This window comes from Sceloporus occidentalis, unplaced genomic scaffold (assembly GCF_023333645.1).
Source record: "Sceloporus occidentalis isolate IW3139 unplaced genomic scaffold, rSceOcc1.0.p SCAF_7, whole genome shotgun sequence".
Classification (NCBI taxonomy): domain Eukaryota; kingdom Metazoa; phylum Chordata; class Lepidosauria; order Squamata; family Phrynosomatidae; genus Sceloporus; species Sceloporus occidentalis.
Genome location: NW_028316987.1, coordinates 13,146,221 through 13,167,010, shown reverse-complemented (window position 1 = coordinate 13,167,010; position 20,790 = coordinate 13,146,221). Strand labels below are relative to the sequence as shown.

Genomic DNA, 20,790 nt, shown 5'->3' with positions numbered 1-20,790 from the left:
AGGAACTTCCTGGCAGTAAGAGCTGTTCAAAACAGGAACACACTCCTTCAGAGAGTAGTGGAGTCTCTTCTTTGGAGGTCTTTAAGCAGAGGCGGGGATGGTCATTTGTCGGGGATGCTCATTGGCAATACTGTAATTTGGGGGGATGGTGGCTGCTTTGGATTTCCAGCCAAAATGTCCACATATGAAACAGCGCCCGTCTAGTAGCATCAGTTAGTCTACTTAAAGTTGTTATCGATGAGAAGTGTTCAGTCCAAATCTTGTCATGCATATAAACTCATTGACATTTCAACCATTTAAAAACAAAAACAGAATGAGATGTGGGCTGCTTCCATACTGCATAAATAAAGCAGTTTGATACTACTTGAACTTCCATAGAATTAAATGCCATGGAATTCTGTGAATAACAGTGGTGGGAGCACTAGAGCTCTCTGAGAGGGAAGGCTAAATATTTCACAAAGCTACAAATTCCATAATTCCATAGCTTTGACCCATGCAAATTAAAGTGGGGTCAAACAGCGTTATTTCTGCAGTGTGGCTGCGTCTTTATTTCTGTGATCCAAATAATGGCCAAGTTGAAAAAACACATATTTCTGACTTTGCTGTTGTTCAACCAGTTTGCTAAAAGCCCGAAGTTCGTCTTCTGCTCTATGGGCACCACACCCACAAAAAATGAAAAGAAAACTAGGAAAAAAAGCCTAAATTTAGAAGTTTGGATTACAAATCTATACCTTGTACTCCAAAATGAGGAGGGGGAGACATATATTGTTTGGTTACAGTTAGTTAAACCCCCCCCCCATCCATATATATATATATATATATATATATATCATTATTTATTACGAACGATCAACAGATCCAATAGAAAACACAAACATAAAATCAAAAACAACATCCAATAGGAATAAATAGTATAGTAAAAACAATAAAATGATTGCTGTCTACTTTATCTAAAACACATAGAGAGCTCTAATCCTCTTTGCCGCTGAAAGAAATTTAGCAACACCCAACGTTACCTTCTGGGACATATCCTCCACCAAGAACCTGATATGAAATTGAACAGAACATCCAACAAATTTTCTCAATAGTGGAATAATTAGCTTCTGGAATGCCTCACTGTAAATCAGGGTAAAAGCTACAAGACAAAAAAATATATGATTAAATTGACTCAACTTCTGTATTATTACAAGGACGCCATCTCACTAAGTAAGGGACCCCAGCAAATCTGCCTTGGAGCTGTTTGGTTGGGGGGGAGGGGAGTTACATCTGGCCTGAGAAAAATGTCTGTGGTACTTTGACACTGTCAGATTTATAATGTAGTCAGCTAATTGGAAAGGCCCAATGCAATGTACATTCAATGCAATAGGCGAGCAGTTTAGACAGGAGCGATAACTCAGATTGCAGAAGGCTATGTCTCACAGTCCTGGTTTGAGAGATTTAAAGGCCATCTCCAATCCCAAATTAGAAAGGACTGAAGAAGAGAGGCCAATCAAAGCTGATTTTTTTTGCAAGACATTTGTGCCAACTACTTACAGATAGATAGATAGATAGACAGACAGACAGTTGTGTGTTGAAGGAGAGTGAGCCAACGTGGTGGTTTGAGCCTTTGACTATGACTGCAGACTAGGGTTCAACAAACCTTTGCCTCCAACAAAGGTAAAGCAATTTTTTCTAATACAGTATTGGGACTGATTGTCATGCTTTGCCTTAGACCACCTAAAGTTTTCCAGATGCAAATAATGAAGACTTCATGAGAAATTCAGTGTTCTCTACTTACAAAGGAGCCTGCAGCTTCACAAAGGAAGGAGACAAGCTGGATTCCAAGGAAGCATCTTCTTTGAATTGCAAATGCACATTAAGTTTCCTTGACTTGAAAATCTCCCAGTGACCCCATGGCCAAAAAAGGGAGAGGTTCCAGCCTGCAGATAGCCCTCCTCCCTACCATCTGAACTAAGACCAGAAACAGAAAATGCAGGCCTAGGACTAACATCTTCCATTTCTTTCTCCTGTTTGCCTGATGAAGAAGCCAGTGTGACTTGGAAAGCTTGCAACATGTAATTGTGCATTTTGGTTGGCTCAATAAAGTTATCGGATTTGCTATATAGCCGACACGTCTACCCTTAAGATGTTCTGCAGATTAGGGTTTGAATCCCCATTCACTCTCTCAGCCTCAGAGGATTGCAATGGCAACCTCCTTTAGAAGAAACCTCTCAAGAAAACCTCATTATAGGTTCACCATAAGTTGGAAATGACTTGAAGTCACACAGCAACAACAACACACACTGTATTTTGTTGTTGTTGTTGTTGTTGTGTGCCTTCAAGTTGTTCCCGATATTGCAATTTGAAGGTGTAATTTTAGTTTTGCTACTCATTTAGGTCACAACTATTAGCATAACATTCAGTGGTATATATATATACATATATATATATGGGAATTACAATTGACGAGCCACATTTAGGTTTCATGTACGATATAGCAATTTGAAGTGATAATTTTAATTCTGCTAGTTGTTTATGTCACGACTCTTAGCAAGACATTAAGTGGTGTATATATATATATATATATAGGAATTATGATTTATGGGCCACATTTAGGTTGTGCATACAATATTGTAATTTGAAGTGATAATTTTAATTCTGCCAGTTGTTTACGTCACGACTATTAGCACGACATTCAGTGGTATAATATGGAAATTATGATCGAGACACATTTAGGTTGCGTGTACAATATTGCAATTTGAAGTTGTAATTTTAATTTCGCTACTTGTTTACGTCACGACAATTAGCACAACATTAAGTGGTGTGTGTATATATATATATATATATGGGAATTATGATTTATGAGCCACATTTAGGTTGCACATATGATATTGTAACTTGAAGTGATAATTTTAATTTTGCTTGTGGTTTTATGTCACGACTATTAGCACGACATTCAGTGGTGTGTGTGTGTATATATATATATATATATATATATACATACATATATGGGAATTATGATTTATGAGTCACATTAGGGCAAAGAAAGAGCATCCCTCAGGATTCTGTAGGGAGATGCCAATCAAACCCTAGGGAGGCCACTATGTTGTTACTTAGGCGCGCGGCGCTGACGTCACACAGCCTGCACCGGTTGCCGTGGCAACCGGCTTTCTAAAATGGCGGCCGCGAGCGCGCCTTTGTGACGTAGGCGGCGGTCGCTGGTGACGTGTGCTTAGTCTCTGGCTCTGAAAGGGAAGACTAGAGAGAGAGGATTGCGGAAGGGAAGGTGAGTGGCAGCAGCTTCGTTCCTTGCCTCCCTCCATTATCAGGACCCTATGGACTTCTTAATGTTGCCTCCATTTTAGAGCCAGGCTTTTTAGTCCCTCCTTGAGCTACATCCACACTGGAGAGATAACCCGGTTTGGCACCGCTTTAACTGCCCTGGCTGTTTGCTATGGAATTCTGGGAGTTGGAGTTTGTTGTGGGGCCCAGAGCGGAGCAAAGCAAAGAATTCCATAGCAAACAGCCAGACAAAGAGTTAACGCGGTTCCAAACCGGGTTATCTCTCCAGTGTGGATGCAGCCAAGGTTAAGAGGTGATATGAAAGCCCTGTTTAAATGTTTGTGCAATGTTTGCCAGTCTACTTCCTCAGATGCATTTGGTGGAGTGGGAGCAACGTATTCGGCGATGTCCAAACTCTGGTCCTCTTGGTGTTTTGGACTCAGATTCCCAGAAGCCAGTTTGGCCAACGGTCAGGAATTCTGGGACCTGAAGTCCAAAACATATAGAGGGCCAAAGTTTGGGAACCACTGATATAGATCAACTTGTGTTCCTCCTGATGGTGTTGGACTCCAGCTCCCATGAGCCTGGGCCGATCTAGTCAATGGTGGGGAGGATGGGCGTTTCAGTCCATCAGCATCTTTCAGGCGGTTCGAAAGTTGATCATCCCCCTTGACATAGAAGGAGGACCAGCTCAGGGATAGCAGGAACAATGCGTATTGATGCCCCAGTCAGACATGTATTTCTTAATGGATTTATAGGAACATCAGAGCAGATGAACTAGAGTTGGACACGAAGTTTAAGGAGTTGCTGATAGTAGGAGCAGGAAAAGGAGAAATCAACACAACTTCCTGAGAGTAAGGGCTGTTCGACACTGGAAGACACTCCTTCCTCGGAGTGTAATGGAGTCTCCTTCCTTGGAGATCTTTAAACAGAGGCTGAGTGGCCATCTGTTGGGGATGCTTTGATTCAGAGTTCCTGCATGGCAGAATAGGGTTGGACTGGATGGCCCTTGGGGTCTCTTCCAACTCTTACGATTCTATGATTGAAAGAAAAGCAAAATTTGGCCAAGAGTTTTTTAATTTGTAAAGTTCTTTTAGTGATGCTGTCCTTTTGAAAGAGCTGTTGGGAATCTAGGGCAGAGAAGCCATCTGTATATCATGCATAGCTGACTGAGGGTGGAGGATAAAACCTATTAGATAGGATGGTAGGGCTTGCATGTAATGGTCAAGCGGATGGCTGCCATTCTGAGGCAATTGCTCCTTGCTATTTGCTTTGTCAAGTCTGGACAAAATATGTGCCTTAACTATCTTTTCCCCTCTCCCACTGTGGTTAACTCCTTTAAACCATTATGGGCTAAGTCAGGGGGTGGTGTTTCCTTGGCACATATATGTTTAGGTGATGGATAGGGAAACTGTGGCATTCCAGACATTGATGGACTCCGGCTTCCATCATTCCTGACTAATGGCCATGTTGTGCTGTCCCAGGTTCCCCAGTTGTGGGTGTCAACATTGACAGCTCTTTCTAAAGCTAGATAAGACAAAAGAAATCATTCTTCAGATGCCAATGTGACATGGGTATATAGGGTCACTTTCCCCCCTCACTCTTTAACATGACAATAAGAAATTACAAAATGTCATGACATATAGATAAGTGGTGGGAAGAGTTCTGCTAGCTTAAATTCTGTATCTTGAACTTCTGTCAACGATACAAGAGTTTATTTGTGTCGGTCTCCCAGTCCAATACAACACCCACATCACCAAACAGAGTTCAAGACATCTCAGGATATTATATAAAGCTAGCAATTCAGACTGAGCCCTGGAAGGTTATAGATATAAGAGCTCAACAAATTCTGAACGGCATGGTTTCAGGTTTCTGGTAACTCATCTATCTACCTTAGGCAATTCCACAGAGAAATTCTGTTTTGCTATGAAAGGAAACTGTGGAAACTCCTTTCATTCAATTGTACTGTTTATGTAGCTTGCACTGATGTTGTTGTTTCTGTTTTTGTTTAGACATGGTGGCCAATGGCGGCAAGAAGATGTGATTTGAGGATGTGGTTTGTCGTAGTTACACTTCAGCGGTAAAACCAGAGCCTTATTACAATTTCATATCTCCTGCTACAAATATTAGAACAAAATAGCCCTTGGTAAGTATGAAAAAACAAACAAACAAACCTGTTCTTTATAAGAATGAATTTAAAGGAGCACTCATATGAGATGTTGACCACTTGTTATCTTGACTCTTACAGGCGACAGTGAAAAATTTAATTTAGGAAGAGTTACAAGAATAAGACAATACTCTGTTATACATAGTAAAGTTGTCCCTAAAGTTCTAAAGAGTAGTAGGATTTTAGGTTCTTGACCAAGAGGTCATTTTCTTGATTAAAAAATACAACATGCTATTCAGAAAGACTTATTGAGCAATCTTATCATAGTGGGGTGGATCACCGCAGTTTGTGTCTTTCCATTGCATCCTGCCTAGGACAGGGTTAGAGAGGTTTACATTTTCTCCTTCAGTTGACTATTGCAGACCTTATAGCCAAAAGTGGTTTATATATGTGTGTGTAACATATTTTTATACAGATAAAAATATGGGAGGGAATTTATTGTGCTCTTTCCAGTATATTTGCCAATATCATTGCTGAACAAGGGGTCATTGGACTGTTGAAGTGTCAGTCAGCCACCAGTGGCTAGCATCCTGACAACACTGTAAGACTGCTCTTTTATTGTTGTAAACAGATGAAGAAAAAGAGAGGTATTTAGCCGTGATAACAATTTGGTACATTGTGGTCACTGTGTTAAAGTGGGAAGAGGCCAAGAGACTTCATTTATTTCTTAAGTGTTTGATTACAGGACTATAATGGTGTGCCTTAAACTCATATACATCTATTACAAATGATCAAATCAATAGATCAGATAGATCTATTAAAATATGACTATCACTTTCACACACCTCTGTTCTGTACTTTGTCTATCAAGTGTATCATTGCAATTTGATCTCAAAAATAGTGCTTTGGGGATATTTTTTGCTTGTTTTCTTTTGTTACTGCTTGTTTACAACTATGTTTCTCCTTTGAGATTTAGTCCACCCTCTTTATTTATCTATTGTATTGCATGGATGTGTTGCATGGAACTGAATTCTGCTTTACATCCCTGGAAGAAGTTCCATTGGGACTAACTCCTGAGTAGATAGGGATAGAATAGAATTGCAGCCCTAGAGTCTGTTGTCCTGCACTTCTTCTGAAGAACATATGCATGGAATTGAGCAGCATTTTGCAGCTCTAGAGATTATTGCACTTGAATGTATTCCTAAAAAGAAATTAGCTGTTCTTCATATTCTTTGTGGGAAAATGTCCAGATTGAAGAGTTGTTTCAAATTTCAGCCTTTTGGCTGAATAAGGCTCTCCAGTAGACCTTTATATATAGGTAGCTAAGAGCGAGTGAGTGGAGCTAGGTCTGACCCTACAGACTTAAAGTAGTGGTAACATCTGGCACCTTCTCCTATGAAGACTGTTCAGTTCACTGGTCATGGCCTTTAGAAGGATGGTAAAAATGGGATTGTTACTCCATTTTAAGTTCTGGTATTTCTAAAAATAAGATAGATGGGTTTGTTGCTGGATTGGTGTGACTTTGTGGTATAATGTTTGTCTCTTAAGACTGTGATATTTTGTCGCGGTTTTACATTTTGTGAGCCATCTGCAGCATTCTGTTTTGAACTGGTGGGATATAAATATTAAAACAAATTAACAAAATAATGAATGGCACTTTTGAAAGGAACTCCCATTTATGATTGCTGAGTGTTTTATAAATGATACCTGAAGAGAATGCAGGCAAAAATGACAGTCTGAAGAGTTGAAGACTAATACATTTGTTACAGTTGATATGTTTTGTGTCTCAGTGGCCTAAATCCAACATAGCTGACAGTACCATTGGGATTTCCTTCCCCTCCTCCTCACCTTTGCAGTCTTTGAAAATGTCTGATAATCAGCTCCAGGTTATTTTACAGCCTTCTTTAGCAGGTTTTGGCCAACAGTACTTTTGTGAGTGAAGACCAGCACTGGGATAGGCCCCAATAAATTTCAGTAGTCTTAGATGTATCTTCGGGTCTTTGCTTTAAGACTAGTCTTGCAGGTTTGGTTCTGTGCTTGAGCATAAAAATCTAGGTAAACGCTTAAATATCCTGAAGGCTCTGTCTGATTTTGAAAGCTAAGTAGGATGAAGCCTGTTTAATACTTGTGTGGGAGACTGCCAAGGAATACCAAGGACTAGGTTATATTTCAGAGGGAAGCAATGGCAAACTGCCACTGAAGATACACACATGCACACACATGCTGTTATGCGGCCTTACTCAATAATTAGCTGTATCCAAGCTTTTCCAAGCTTTTCTCTGTAGTAATGAGAGAGGACTTTAAAAATATTTCTAATTTATCCTTATTAATCCAGTATCCTGCCACTTTGGCATATTCCTTAAAAGTTTTTAACAATTGTTGCTAATTTTCCAATGGGTTTGCTAATGTAAGTACCAAATCATCGGCATAAGCTCTTAATTTATATTCTTCTTTTTTCATTTTATATCCTTCAGTTAGATGGCTATCTCTTATATTGTTCAAAAGTATTTCTTGTGTAAGTATGAATAAAAGTGGTGAGAGAGGACAACCCTGTCTCACCCCTTTTTGTATTAAGATTGTTCCAGTCTTCTCACCATTCGCTATTATTTTAGCTTCTTGTTTTTTATATAATGTTTCAATCCAATTTTGAAAGTCCTTTCCTACTCCTATTTTTTCCAGTACTCCAAACATGAACTCCCAATTAACATTATCAAACGCTTTCTCCGCATCTATAAAGATTAAGGCCAATTTTTTATCTGTTCTTTTTCATGAATTTCTATCAAGTTTATTATGTTTCTAATATGCAAATAATTTGTTACGGCACATGGCCAGCACAAAATAATAACATGTTTACAGAAATTGCATTGCATTGCATCCATCGGAAACATCGTATTCTAGCATTTCATAATTTCTAATATTATCCTTTATCATTCTATTTGGGAAAAAGCCACTTTGGTCTGGGCAAATTGTTCAAGCTTTCCACTAATACGGCCGCAAATAATTTATAGTCCGAATTAAGCAGGGACATTGGTCTCTAACTTTTTAAGTTTGTCAAATCTTTTTCTTCTTTTGGTAGTAATATTATATTGGATTGAGTCCATGTTTGGGGTATTTGTCCGTTTTGGAGTTCATTCATCATCTGTAATAAAGGCTTTATTAATTCTTTTTCACAAGTTTTAAAGTATTCATTTCCAAATCCATCCGGTTTCCAGGAGATTTTCCTGTCTTGCTTTTCCCTATTGCCTCCAATAATTCTTGTTCTGATATTGATTTATTTAAATACTCTCTTTGTTCATTTGTTAATTTGGTTATTTTTTGCTTATCTAAATATTTTTTTTATTTTTAATCTATCCACTTTCTAATTTTTAAATATTCCAGTATAGTATTTTAAGAATAATTTTTTAATTTGATTTTGATTTGTTATTAATTTATCTTCATCTTTTATTGCCCCAATTATTCGTTTTGCTTTTTCTTTTTTTAATTTATAGGCCAAAATTTTTCCTGGTTTATTCTAATTTAAAAAGGGTATAGGATTTCAAAATGATGTGTGGGAAAGACTGTGCATTTAACAATGCTGTCCAAGCTATATAATTTTCGTCATTATTTATTCTTCACTATAATTAATTATTGCAAGATAAAGATTTTAAACATTTTGTTCATTACCCTGTTTATACTGGTAGTCCTCCTCACCCCAGAACACTTAATGGAGAACTGTGGCTGAGATAGAAATCTCTCTCAGGCTTATTTGAGTTCATGGCTGACAGGCTAAAGTGTAAACTAGTTACCTGTTAGAAGATATCCCCAAACTCTAGTGACTATTGTTTAATAAAAACAGCTCCTTAACAACTTTTTTTCAATATTTCCTTGCAGTAAGACATGAGGATCAAATCCTTATCGGCTTCCATTTCATTTAATACCTTCCAGAACTGAAATTCCCTCATTGTCTTTTCCCCTTTTAGCTGAAGCCAAGAGATGGAGCCCCCTGAAGTTACCATCATTGAAGGTGTGGGGGACGAGGTGACAGTAGTTGTTGGTATACTGGTCCTTGGCATGGCCCTGGTCCTGGCTTGGCTTTCCACATATGTCGCAGATGGAAGCAACCATCTTCTGGGAACCGTAGTGGCTGCTGATAATTCATCAGGGATCCATCTGAATTCCATGGAACGCTATGTGGGGAATTCAGCGTCGGAGCAGTCAGAGCCCCCGGGTGCTACAGAAACTGACGAAGAGAAGGCTGATGAGGGTGCTGCTTCTGGCTCAGGACCTGCAGTAGAGCAAGGAGATAGCAGTAGTGCAGATGCTACCCTAGATCATCTGTTGGACATTCAGGGTCAGCCCCCAAGGACCTTTTCTCTTGATACCCAGGAGAATCAGAGGGTTACAGAAGCAGGACCTGCTAAGAAGGAGAATGAACCAAACCCAGGGCTTATCAAAGTGCGCCTCAAATTCCTCAATGACACTGAAGAGGTGGCTATTGTGAAACCAGAAGATACCATTGGCATCCTCAAGAGGTGAGTGCCGTTGGATATAGAAGGTACCTCATTGGTATGTTTTCTTACTTTTTTCCCCTGTGAAGTTTAGTGTAGCTGATCTAGTAAAATGCCGTCATTGCAGTAGTTACATTTCTGAGAGCAAGAAAAAAATTTAAATGTGAAATTCACAGATTAGTAGTATTATTTATTATTATTATACTTTATTTATATAGCGCTGTAGATTTATACAGTGCTGTGCATACAGACAATAAAATGGATAAAAATGAAACCTGCCAATGGCGTACATTCTACAAAATACATATAAAACAATTGATAATGATACAAGATAGAATTAGATAAAAATAAGCAGACAACAAATTGAAAAGATCAAATATCAACGCAAATATCAGATAACAATAGGATAAACAATCACACAATGGCTGGGAACGCTGTCCTGAACAATATAGTCTTCAACTCAGTTTTGAAACTGGTTAAAGAAGTGATGACTCTTGCTCATGGAGGAAGAAGGTTCCAGGACTGAGGGACAGCAAGTGAGAAGGGACAAATCCGGGACGAGGCAGTGGAGATCCTAGGCTGGGATAGCAGACCATGACTACCAGAATGGAGGGTATGAGTGGGAATGGGAGGAGAAAGAAGTTCAGATAAATAAGGCGGGGCCAGCCCATGCAGGGCTTTAAAAGTCGGGTGGTACTTCTATACAGTTGTCCCTCCATATTCGCTAGGGTTAGGGGAACAAGACCCCCGTGAATATGGAAAACCCGCAAATAACAAAAACACTGTTTTTACCTGAGAGGACACCTCTCTAGGAATCTCTAGGTCTTCCAGTGCAACTCTGTGGTCAATGTCCAACATACACTGACCATAGAATGGCATTGGAGTAGCTACAAATGGTCTTTCAGTGCAACTTTTAGTTAAAGTTGACCACAGAGTTGCACTGGAGGACCTAGACAGTCCTAGAGAGAACATATTAATGAAATCCGTGAATAATCAAATCCGCAAATATCAAAGCCGCAAATATGGAGGGATGACTGTACAAACTTATGTGGAAGTAAGTCCTACCAAACTGAATGGAACTTCCTTCTAAACAGACATGTATAGCACTTTTTGTAAGTTAATTTTATTTGTCTGAGCATAAACCATAATAATAACAGTAAACAAATAATACAATATAAATGTCAAGGGCATGAATCCTTTTATTAGCCCTGGCTAGCGTAGACTCATTAAATAATGGTATTTATGAGTGTGTTGACTCATCATTCAGCAGTTGTTTCAGTAGGTCCTCTGTAGTTAAGATTAACCAACAGGATTCATGCAAACACAGTACCTGCAGAGGTACATCATATTTGTTCAACTCATGACAGAAAGTAAGCTTTAATAAATAAGATATAAATGCCTGTTACAGACTGCCAAAATAAAGCTGCTTTGGGTCTCTTTGGAGGAATGCTATTTAAATGATGCATGGGTCCTAAGAGTCCGGAGGTCGCGCCAAAGCCACACTCCATTCCTAAGCACTGGAGTGCATCTTTGGTGCAGCTTCCGGATTCTTAGGATGCACGCATCATTTAAACAGCATACCTCCAAAGAGACCCGAAGCAGCTTTATTTTGGCAGTCTGTAACAGGCCAAAGTATACAAAAATAAATCTGTGCGTTCATTGATAATTAAAACCACCCACTACATTTGCAGGAAAACAAAAGCATTTGGAACAACCTCTTTGCTGTGACAATATATAAAGCAGGGATGAGACTCATGTAGTCCTCCAGATGTTGAACTCCAAGTCCCAGTATTCCTCACCACTGGCTTTTCTGGCTAGGACTGTTGAAAGTTGTAGTCTAGTAATGTCTGCAGGCCTGTATCAGGCCCATCCCTGATACAGAGTCACCTTTTCAGTTGCATATATGCTGCTAAAAATAACATTTATGTGCACAGCACTCCACAGACATTATTTTGTATAGTCAACCAACCATAAGACGATCTCATGTATAAGTTGAGGGCAGATTTTGGGGCCAGAATAACAGATTTTGATAGGACGCATGGATAAGTTGAGGGGAAAACTTAAGGGCACGTAACAAAAGGTGTAGAGGATGAAGCAAAAGAAAATGATGCCACAAAAGTCTGGTAGGCAGAACTGTTTGTGCTCACCCTAAAGGCTGGGTGGATGAGGAGGAAACTACAGTACATATTGTGATATATGTGGGAGGTTAACAGGCACAATTGGGGCTAAGAAAACACATGCACCAAAAAAGAAAAAAGAAAAAGAAAGGATAAAAAGGCAAAGGAGAGAAAATGATAACTATGTTAGCAGTGATTGTAGCGTTTAAGGTGATACCTTTGTATCATTTTAACCCAGAAAAGCTGACAAACATGCACAGATTTTTGATTTAAATCCTTCAAAGCCCAATTCCTCCCAGCACTCCTTTGGGATAAGTGGCAAAAAGCTGTCACCACTGCCATTTCCCCACCAAGGCATTTTGAAAATGTCAGAAGCAGCACTGTGGCAGAGAAGGTATAAGAGGCTGGTGCTTCTTTTAAGTGCTCTTGGGACAATTACTCTCTCAGGATGATTAAGCTCTCACCTTTCACTGCTCTACTCGGTGAACTTACATACATTGATAAGTCAACCCAGATTTTTGGGGTCAGTTTTTTTTACTAAAATTTCTAGACTTATACATGAGTATTTAGTAATTTTCTTTATAGCAAACTTTGAGGTTAATGTAGGACAATATTGGCTTGCCTAAGGCCATCCAGAAGGTTCATAATGGAAGTGAGACTTGCACTAGGGCTTTCTGAGCTCTGCATTCATACTCTGAATCATTACATTGCGTGTTCAACTGCTGTTTTTCTGATTTTTCAACTTGTCCATCTTCATGAAATAACTGGCTTAGGGCTGAGCATGAATCAGTTCTGGGCACCAAAAATGTTGGTGCTACTGCCCAAAGTATCTGGCCAGCTCAGTTTTGGGCTTGCGTGTAATGAAAAAGAAACGGATCGGAAAACTGTAGGCAGACACTATTTCCCAGTGCCTTGATTTTTCCTTCAGAAATCCTTTAGTTGAGAGATTGGCAGTTCAAGGCCCAAGTGCTGCACAGTGGGGTGAGCTCCTGTCACTAGTTCCAGCTTTTCCCAGCCTAGCAGTTTGAAAGCATGCAAATGCAAGTAGATAAATACATACCACTTCGGTGGGAAGATAATAGCGTTCGGTGCAGTCATGCTGGCCACATGACCACCAGAGTTGTATTGGACAGTGCTGGCTCTTTGGCTTAGTAACAGAAATGAGCACCACTCCCTACAGTCGGTTACCACTAGACAGTCATATCAAGGTACTACCTTTACCTTTAGAGGCAGCTATAGCTTGGAAACTCTTGGCACATACATGGATGTAGCTACTGGGGAAGAGGAAAATAGGTTTGATACATAGCTGTGTAATCAGCAGGTGAACAGAGGCACAATAGGTTAGCTGGCGTCCTGTTGAGTGGTTACAAGATCATAAAGTGGACAGATGAACTTGTAACTGCTGCAGATTCACGTTTGTGGTCATTAAGGACTAAACATGATGCTCAAAACCTTTTCATGCTGGCAGCACCCCAATCAAAGGGTTTCAAGGTGCTGCAGATTGAGATGTTATCTGTATTGCTCTCCTGGTCACAGGGAGCCTCGAGACAAGCATTTGCAGTGGACCTTGAGGGGTTTCTCCAGCCACCTGTTCTTGATGATGCAGTACCCTGATCTGCAGTGCCATGGAAACCCTTCAGTTGAGTAGACTACCAGGCTGAAAAGGTGGGTTTGGGAGGAATGGCGTCATCAGACATAACTATGATGATGGAGCTTTATCATTGTTGTTATGTCTGATGATGCAGGATCTTGGGTGTTACCTTTGTATCTGCTGGTGGTCTGGTCTATGCCATCAGTTTCAATATCAGGTTTAGAGGCTAGGCCTGGGGAATTCAGCTGTGTTAGCAATATAACAGTGGTGTTCTTAGGTTTGTTGTCTGGATGTCAGGATGTAGTGAGAAGGGTTATAATGAACAAGATGTCAGATCATGTAGGTAAATACATGCATACTTCAATAGAGGGTGAGTATATATATGAGTGTCTTTGGCCTGGTACAGACTGGCCTAAAAGGGCGGTCTGTTGGTGCCCTGGTTTGCTCCGCGAGGAAGCCGCAACGGACAAACCATGTGGCTTCCTCGGGGAGCAAAAAGAACCCATGAAAAGCGGGTTCTTTTTGTGGTACCATAATGACGCCACAGTGCGCCAGTGGCGCACTCACGATATCATTATGGTGCCGTGACATACGGATGCTAGGCGTCCGTTGCGTCAAAATGGCAGCACCCATCTGTACAGGGCGCTGCCATTTTGACATACGGAAGACGTGTTAGGTTGCTGGATGTCTGTACTGGAGCCAAGTTTCATTGTTTTTTACTATCTGAAAATTAGCAGAGCCTAAGCTTATCCAGAAGTGCTTGGTACCAACTTCGATCAATACACCAACTGTGTCCCTACCTGGCCCAGGGGGACCTTGAAACAGTGATACATGTGCTAGTAGCTTCTTGTTTAGATTTCTGCAATGCGCTTTACATGGGGCTACCTTTGTATCAAACCCGGAAGCTTCAACAGATTCAAAATGCTGCGGCCAGACTGATCACTAAAACATCTAGATCGGAACACATTACACTGATATTAAAATCTTTACACTGGCTATCGATTAGCTTCTGGGCCCAAAACAAATTGTTGGTAATTACCTTTAAAGCCCTACATGGTTCAGGCCTGAGTTACTTGAAGGAACGTCTCTCCCTACACAATCCGCCCTGCACACTCAGGACATCTGAAAACATATTACTAGAGTACCCAAAAATCAGATTGAAATCGACCTATGACAGGACATTTACTGCTGCTGCCCTCAGATTTTGGCACAACCTTCCGGAAGAGATCCGTCGTATCAACACCTTAGCTGCTTTTAAGAAAGCACTTAAGACGGATCTCTTCCGGCAGGCCTATCCATTTGACCCACCATAGCTGAACCTGGTTAACACTCTATCTTCCATTAATCAAATGTAGGTATGGATTTGTATTAATTTATTGAATTTGTCTTGTTAACTAATTGATGTAATTTTGGATAACTCTGTTTTTGTTGTAATGATGATTTTATCTTATGTACTCCCGCCTCAATCCATGGGGAGAGACGGGAAATATAAATAAAGATTTTATTATTTTACATTTTAGATGTTGTTTTCTTTTTCATATCAAAAACTAGTCAACCAGCTCTTTCTTTTCTTCCTTTGGGTGGAGAATGGCTTGACTACCCCTGGGACATCGAGGGGGAGAGTACTTTAACTGGCCATGTGGTTCAGGCAGGCTATTAGAGGGAACTGCTGCACTGTATTTAGGTGGAGCTTGTTCATCAGTCCTAACCTGTCATAGCTGCTATCTCTAAGTGCCCCAATGTACTTTCTCATTTATGGGTAATGAGTTGCTCTGATGCTTGTTCTAAAATATCACACAAGCACTTTTTCATTCCAAGTATTTACATCTTGTTTCTTCTTTTTAAAGCAAGTACTTCCCAGGCCAGGAAAATCAGATGAAGTTTATCTACCAAGGCCAGCTTCTGCAAGACCAGGCACGGACTCTCCGCTCCCTCAACATCCTGGACAACTGTGTGATCCACTGCCATTTCTCTCAGACCACTGCTTCTGCCATTCCTGATACTGTAGCTCCACCCTCAGAAGCTGGGGGTATTGTTTTGAGCATGGGCAACTTGATGGTTCCAGTTTTTATGGTGATGCTGGCAGTCATGTGGTATTTCCGCATCAACTACCGTCAGTTATTCACGGCCCCTGCCACTGTATCTTTGATTGGGGTGACTGTATTTTTTAGTTTTCTTGTTTTTGGAATGTATGGACGATGAGCTGCAGCAGGCGAGGAGGGAGAGATCCCAGTTGTCACTTAAACTCGATTGCTCTTTGTACTTTCACTTGTTAACATCTTGTGAATAACAAGGAAAGCACTTGTCTAGACATTCTATACTGATGGAAGGAAAAATTCTTAAAGACTCTTTGATCTAAAAAATTTACTTGATTTCAATCTTTTCTGTAGTCATAACTTGGAGACTTTTGAAGACTGAAGGTAGAAGATGCAACAAGTATAGAAGAGCAAGACAGAATGGGTTGTTATACTCTCCCACTACCTACTCAAACAATTGTGTGGTCTCAGTCATTAGAAGCATTGCCTTCACATTCTTTGGCTCCTGTGATTTTAGGAAAAACATGACACAGTTTTTCTTCCTAATTAGGAGCATTTCCTCATGCTCTTGGGCATCTTCTAAGCCCTACAGTAGAACAAAGGGGCTTTCAGATTAAGTATTTGCCAATTTATTTGTTGCTGTGTTGGAAAGCATGGAAGGCATGACCTTGGTATGTCCCATCTTCTACCCTTTCCACTGTGACCAGTTACACAGTAGTTAGGTGATGGCTTTGTGTTCTCACCATGAATGCGTGTATCCTTCCATCTTCTTTTAGAGTTGAACAATTGGAACATGTGCCTTTTCCTCCATGCAACAAAAGATGTGCATGCTGGAAGTAGGTATTAATGAGCTATCTTAGGAAGACTGTTCTCAACAGCTCTTTGCTCTAGGAAGCAAGGACCCAATCATTTGTGTATGCTCCCATGAAGGAATACATCCAGTAAGCCAAGGCAGCTGCACGATGCACCTCTTGCTGGCTAGAGGCAAAGTATCAGCTGTATGTGAACCTTCTGTCCAGTTTTTTAGCCATGTGATGCATCTTATGTTTGGGTGCATGCTGGCATGTCCCCACCCCGTCAAGCTGGAGACAAATCTGGTTGCTGTCATCTGGAGTGATGAACACTGTTCATTGGTGGGGATTGTGACTTTCCTTTTCTTTGTGTTAAACATGCTTAGTACATTTTAAAGTATTCAAGCCAAAGAGTACCTCCTTGGAGGTTACTACAACTGTCTGAGACACTGAGCTAGAAGACACACTGCTGAACTAAGTTGTCCATCTTGTCTTCCGTAAAAGAAGTGCTGCTGTAATCATTTGAGGAGTACTTGAAGACCTGAAATGGATAAGCTAACACACCCATCCAGCAGCTCCCTTGAGTTTGTGGGTGCCTCTCTCAAACATTTAAGCTTGTATTTAAAGGGCAAAAGTTCTACTTCTAGGTCTCATTGTTACAGATAAAAACTTCAACTGAATAGGAAACTAGATTTTTGATTATCAGTGCCAAGTAAATTTACCACTCCTGCTTAAAACCTGTCTTAAATATTCTTTTTAACTACTGTGTTAGCTTGTAAAATCAAGGCATTTATAAAAAGGTTGCTAATAATGAGGCTTAAGTAAATCTGTGCTTGACATCTACAGTCTGAAATTTAGTCTTTTTGTTAAAACAACAACACAAAACTAGCTGGTATCCTGTTGGGGATCCGTGATGTCATAAACCAATTTACAATTGTGTAATAAACTGAGGTGTGGCTCATATTCCCAGGTGGGGAGCACTGTCCTACTGCATCATCAGGGCCATTGTAGAAGTGTGAGCAGCATGGCTGTTGAGCAACAGTGCAGCACAAAGGGTGGGAGATAATCCAGAATGGATGGCAGTGGAAAGTCATGGAAAAATGTCCCCACCTGTCATAGTGCCCCATTGTGCAATAGAACATCTTGTGCATCATTGCAATTCTAGCACGTGTCATGTCAGCAACAGCTCTTGCCATTGTAAACTCACAGCCCTTCATGTAGGCTCTCACCCCCCATCAGTGCAATCAGTCCAAATTTGCTTTTGGGTGAAAGGGAAGAAAGGCCTGTTAATGACTTCTGTTCCAAATATGAATCAGCTCTGAGTAGATGAGGCAACCTTTGTAAATTATGAGTTGTCCCCATGCCATATCAGATTTTTAACATGTAGGAAATGTAAATGTTTCAGAATATAGTAACTTTGAGGGGTAAAATTGGAATTTACCTCTTGCCAACACCATGCCTGGACCTGGGGAGCAGTATCCAACATCATGAGGGCTTGTGGGTCCTTCCACCCATCTCTGGAAAATTATTCTATTAGTAATATATGTGTAGAAGTACTGACACCCTTCCACAATCTGGTACCCTCCCAACTGTTTGGGACTATAATTCCCATCATCATTGCTGATTGTTGCTGGGAGCAGGATTGTTGTACATTCTATTCAAGTTCTCTGTCAAGAACTACTGTTCTTCAGATTGGGTAACCTAACTTTGCCAATCCCATATTTATTTGGCTCATGCAATTTACTTTGAGAAGGATAAGGAGATTTAACAGAGCACTAATGTCCCATTCTAATACCATGTGAGGCTTTTGAGCTAGCTCCAAGCACTGTTTGTTTTTTCAAGCCTTCCCCTCCCTTTATTCATAGCATACATTTTTGTACAGGAATGAGTCTGAAGGTGTATACGCATTGCCCTTTGGGTTTTTTCCAGTGTCTAGGCTTTACCTAGTAATGGAAAGGAAAAGTCCAGACCTCAGAAAGGAAGAGAAATGTGCAAGGCCAGAGGGGGAGCGAGGAAGAAAGAGACAAATGCCATCTTAACAATTTCTGCATATTTAGGACAGTGGCTGAAAGCCTTTGCCTGTGGTCCCCAATTTTTTTTGGGGGGGGTACTGCCCTCTTTTCTCTAAGGCAACAATCCTAGAGCTCTCCAAATGCCTTGGTATTAGGTCTACTGTTTGTGCAGCAGCCAGTGGCATCTACCTTGCTGTGCCTAGCTCATCACTGCCTCCTCAGCTTCTCAAGTGTGAATACGGTAGTGTCTCAGGCCTGTTCCTCTTGCCCACACTGGCCTTACAGCAAAAGGATGGCTGGCCTGTTGACCAGCTGCTGAGTTGCTACTGTGAGGGTGACTGGGTGCAAAGGGAACAATAACTGAGAACCCTATGGCCATGCCAGCCTTGCTGCAAAGGCTGGTACAGATGAGAAGCTTCTTAGCTGATGCTCCCTTTGCACCCAGTCACCTTGGGAGCAGCAACAGAGCAGTTGATTGAGCAGTGACCAAGAAGCTTTTTGGCTGTGCTGGCCTTGTCGCAAAAGCCGACATAAGTGAGAAGCTTCTTGGCTGCAGCTCAACCAGCTGCTCAGTTGCTGCTCACAAGGTGACTGGGTGCAAAGGGAGAAGCTTCTCCCTGGCAAGTAAGGACTCTCAATCCTTCTTTGCCAGGGTGCATGGGGCACAGCCAGCTTCTCACTTTTCTCCTTGGCAAGGAAAAACTGCCAATTCGAGAGGCAAAGGACTCTTGAAGAATTAACCCTGGATATTCTCGTTCCTTCCTCTGAGTCTGAGACATGCCTTTCTCACACAGCTTCAAGTCCTCCCACCTCAACATTATTTCTTCTGGTATCTCTTCTCTTGGTCTGTCTTGACAAAAGAAAGCAGGAGCTGCAGCACAGCTCCAACCTGCCAGCCTAGTCCCGCAAAAGCACCAAATGCTTAAACAAGGTCCCAAATGTGAAAGCTAATTTTCGCTGCTGGTTCTCCCCCCTAATACCATGTGCTTTAACTCATCTCCATCCTGGTTCTAAAAGCTGCTGGTTCATTCCCCTTGTCTTTCTTGTGTGCCAATATTTTGACTAAAGGTTCCTCTTTTTCTCGCTGCCTTCCTGGACCTTTCCGCCACCCTTGGGAGCGGGCAGCTTATTGACTCCTATGGGAAACACTGGCCTAGATTATGTTCTTAACTGCCCTCAAGTTAACTTTGATGTATGACGACCCTGTGAATGAGACCTTCAAGACACACAGTCAACAACTCTGCTCAGATCCTGCAGCCTCAGGAACATGTCTTCCCTGATTAGTCTATCTTGTAATGCAGTCTTCATCTTTTCCTACTGCCTTCTACCTCCCCAGGTATTATTATTGTAATTTCTGGTGAGTCATGTCTTCCCAAAATAAAGGTGCAACAGTCTCAGTCATCTTCAGTTTAGTAGGAACCCCGGTGGCACAGTGGTTAAATGCCAGTACAGCAGCCACGATGTTGTGAGTTTGATCCCAGGGCTCCAAGGTTGACTCAGCCTTCCATCCTTTCGTAGGTCGGTAAAATGATTATCCAGCTTGTTGAAGGCAACTGGCTTACAGATTGTAAACTGCGTAGTGCTGAGTTCACTATTAAGCGGTATAGAAATGTAAATGCTATTTCTATATTGGTTTCTAGGGAGAGTTCAGACTTGATTTGCCATAGGAACCACTTATTTGTATTTTTAGCAGTCCATGGTATCTGTAGAACTTTCATCCAGCAGCACATTTCAAATAATACGATCTGGCCTCAGAGAGAGAGAAGCAGGCCCAGCTCCATTGGACCTAGCCCACAGTAAGAAGGTGAGCCCTCTCTCTAGTCCACCTGCCATGGTCCAGGGCTCAGAGAGAGAATCGCTGGACATATTTCCCTTCCCCACTGCCATTCCCTTCCCCTCTTGTGTCATGTTTTTTTAGATTGTAAGCCTGAGGGCAGAGCAATGTCTAATTAAGTAATTAATCTCTGTACAGTGCCATGCAAATTTATGGTGCAATAATAATAATATGATGATGATTTCCTATCAGTTTTCTTCACTGTCCAGCTTTCACAACCATACATAGACATGGAAAATAGAATGGCATGGACTGCCCTAATTTTAGTATTGAAATTATATATCTTTACAAGTCCAGTTGCATCATTACATACAGTGCTACTCACAGCTGTCCTCTGCTCTACCCCAAAAGCTTGCTGAGTGCCATTCAACTTCAGTGTCTCATCTGGTATGATCTCATTTCATTTTGGATTGACTCATCACAGGGTTTTTGTAGTAAAGGACATCCTAATGGGGGTTACCATGCATCCTTCTGGGCAGTACTAACTATGGTGCCACTGCCATTGTCTCCGAGATCCTCTGCTACACAATTGCTGCTGTCCAGTAGCTGTTTGG

General features: G+C 41.0%; 1 protein-coding gene across 2 annotated transcripts; it reads left to right on the top strand.

The window, feature by feature from the left end:
• Nucleotides 1-1,636: 1,636 nt before the first annotated feature.
• Nucleotides 1,637-18,877, top strand: TMUB2 (transmembrane and ubiquitin like domain containing 2). Of its 2 annotated transcripts, none has more exons than XM_089531968.1 (4): nucleotides 1,637-1,656; nucleotides 5,274-5,407; nucleotides 9,328-9,879; nucleotides 15,411-18,877. In XM_089531968.1, the coding sequence occupies exons 3-4, from the start codon at nucleotides 9,341-9,343 to the stop codon at nucleotides 15,763-15,765; spliced, it is 894 nt and encodes a 297-aa protein (XP_089388094.1). In that variant the 5' UTR covers nucleotides 1,637-1,656; nucleotides 5,274-5,407; nucleotides 9,328-9,340; the 3' UTR covers nucleotides 15,766-18,877. The 2 variants fall into 2 exon arrangements, with proteins under 2 accessions (XP_089388094.1, XP_089388093.1); XM_089531967.1 differs by lacking the exon at nucleotides 1,637-1,656 and adding an exon at nucleotides 3,196-3,265.
• Nucleotides 18,878-20,790: the final 1,913 nt, after the last annotated feature.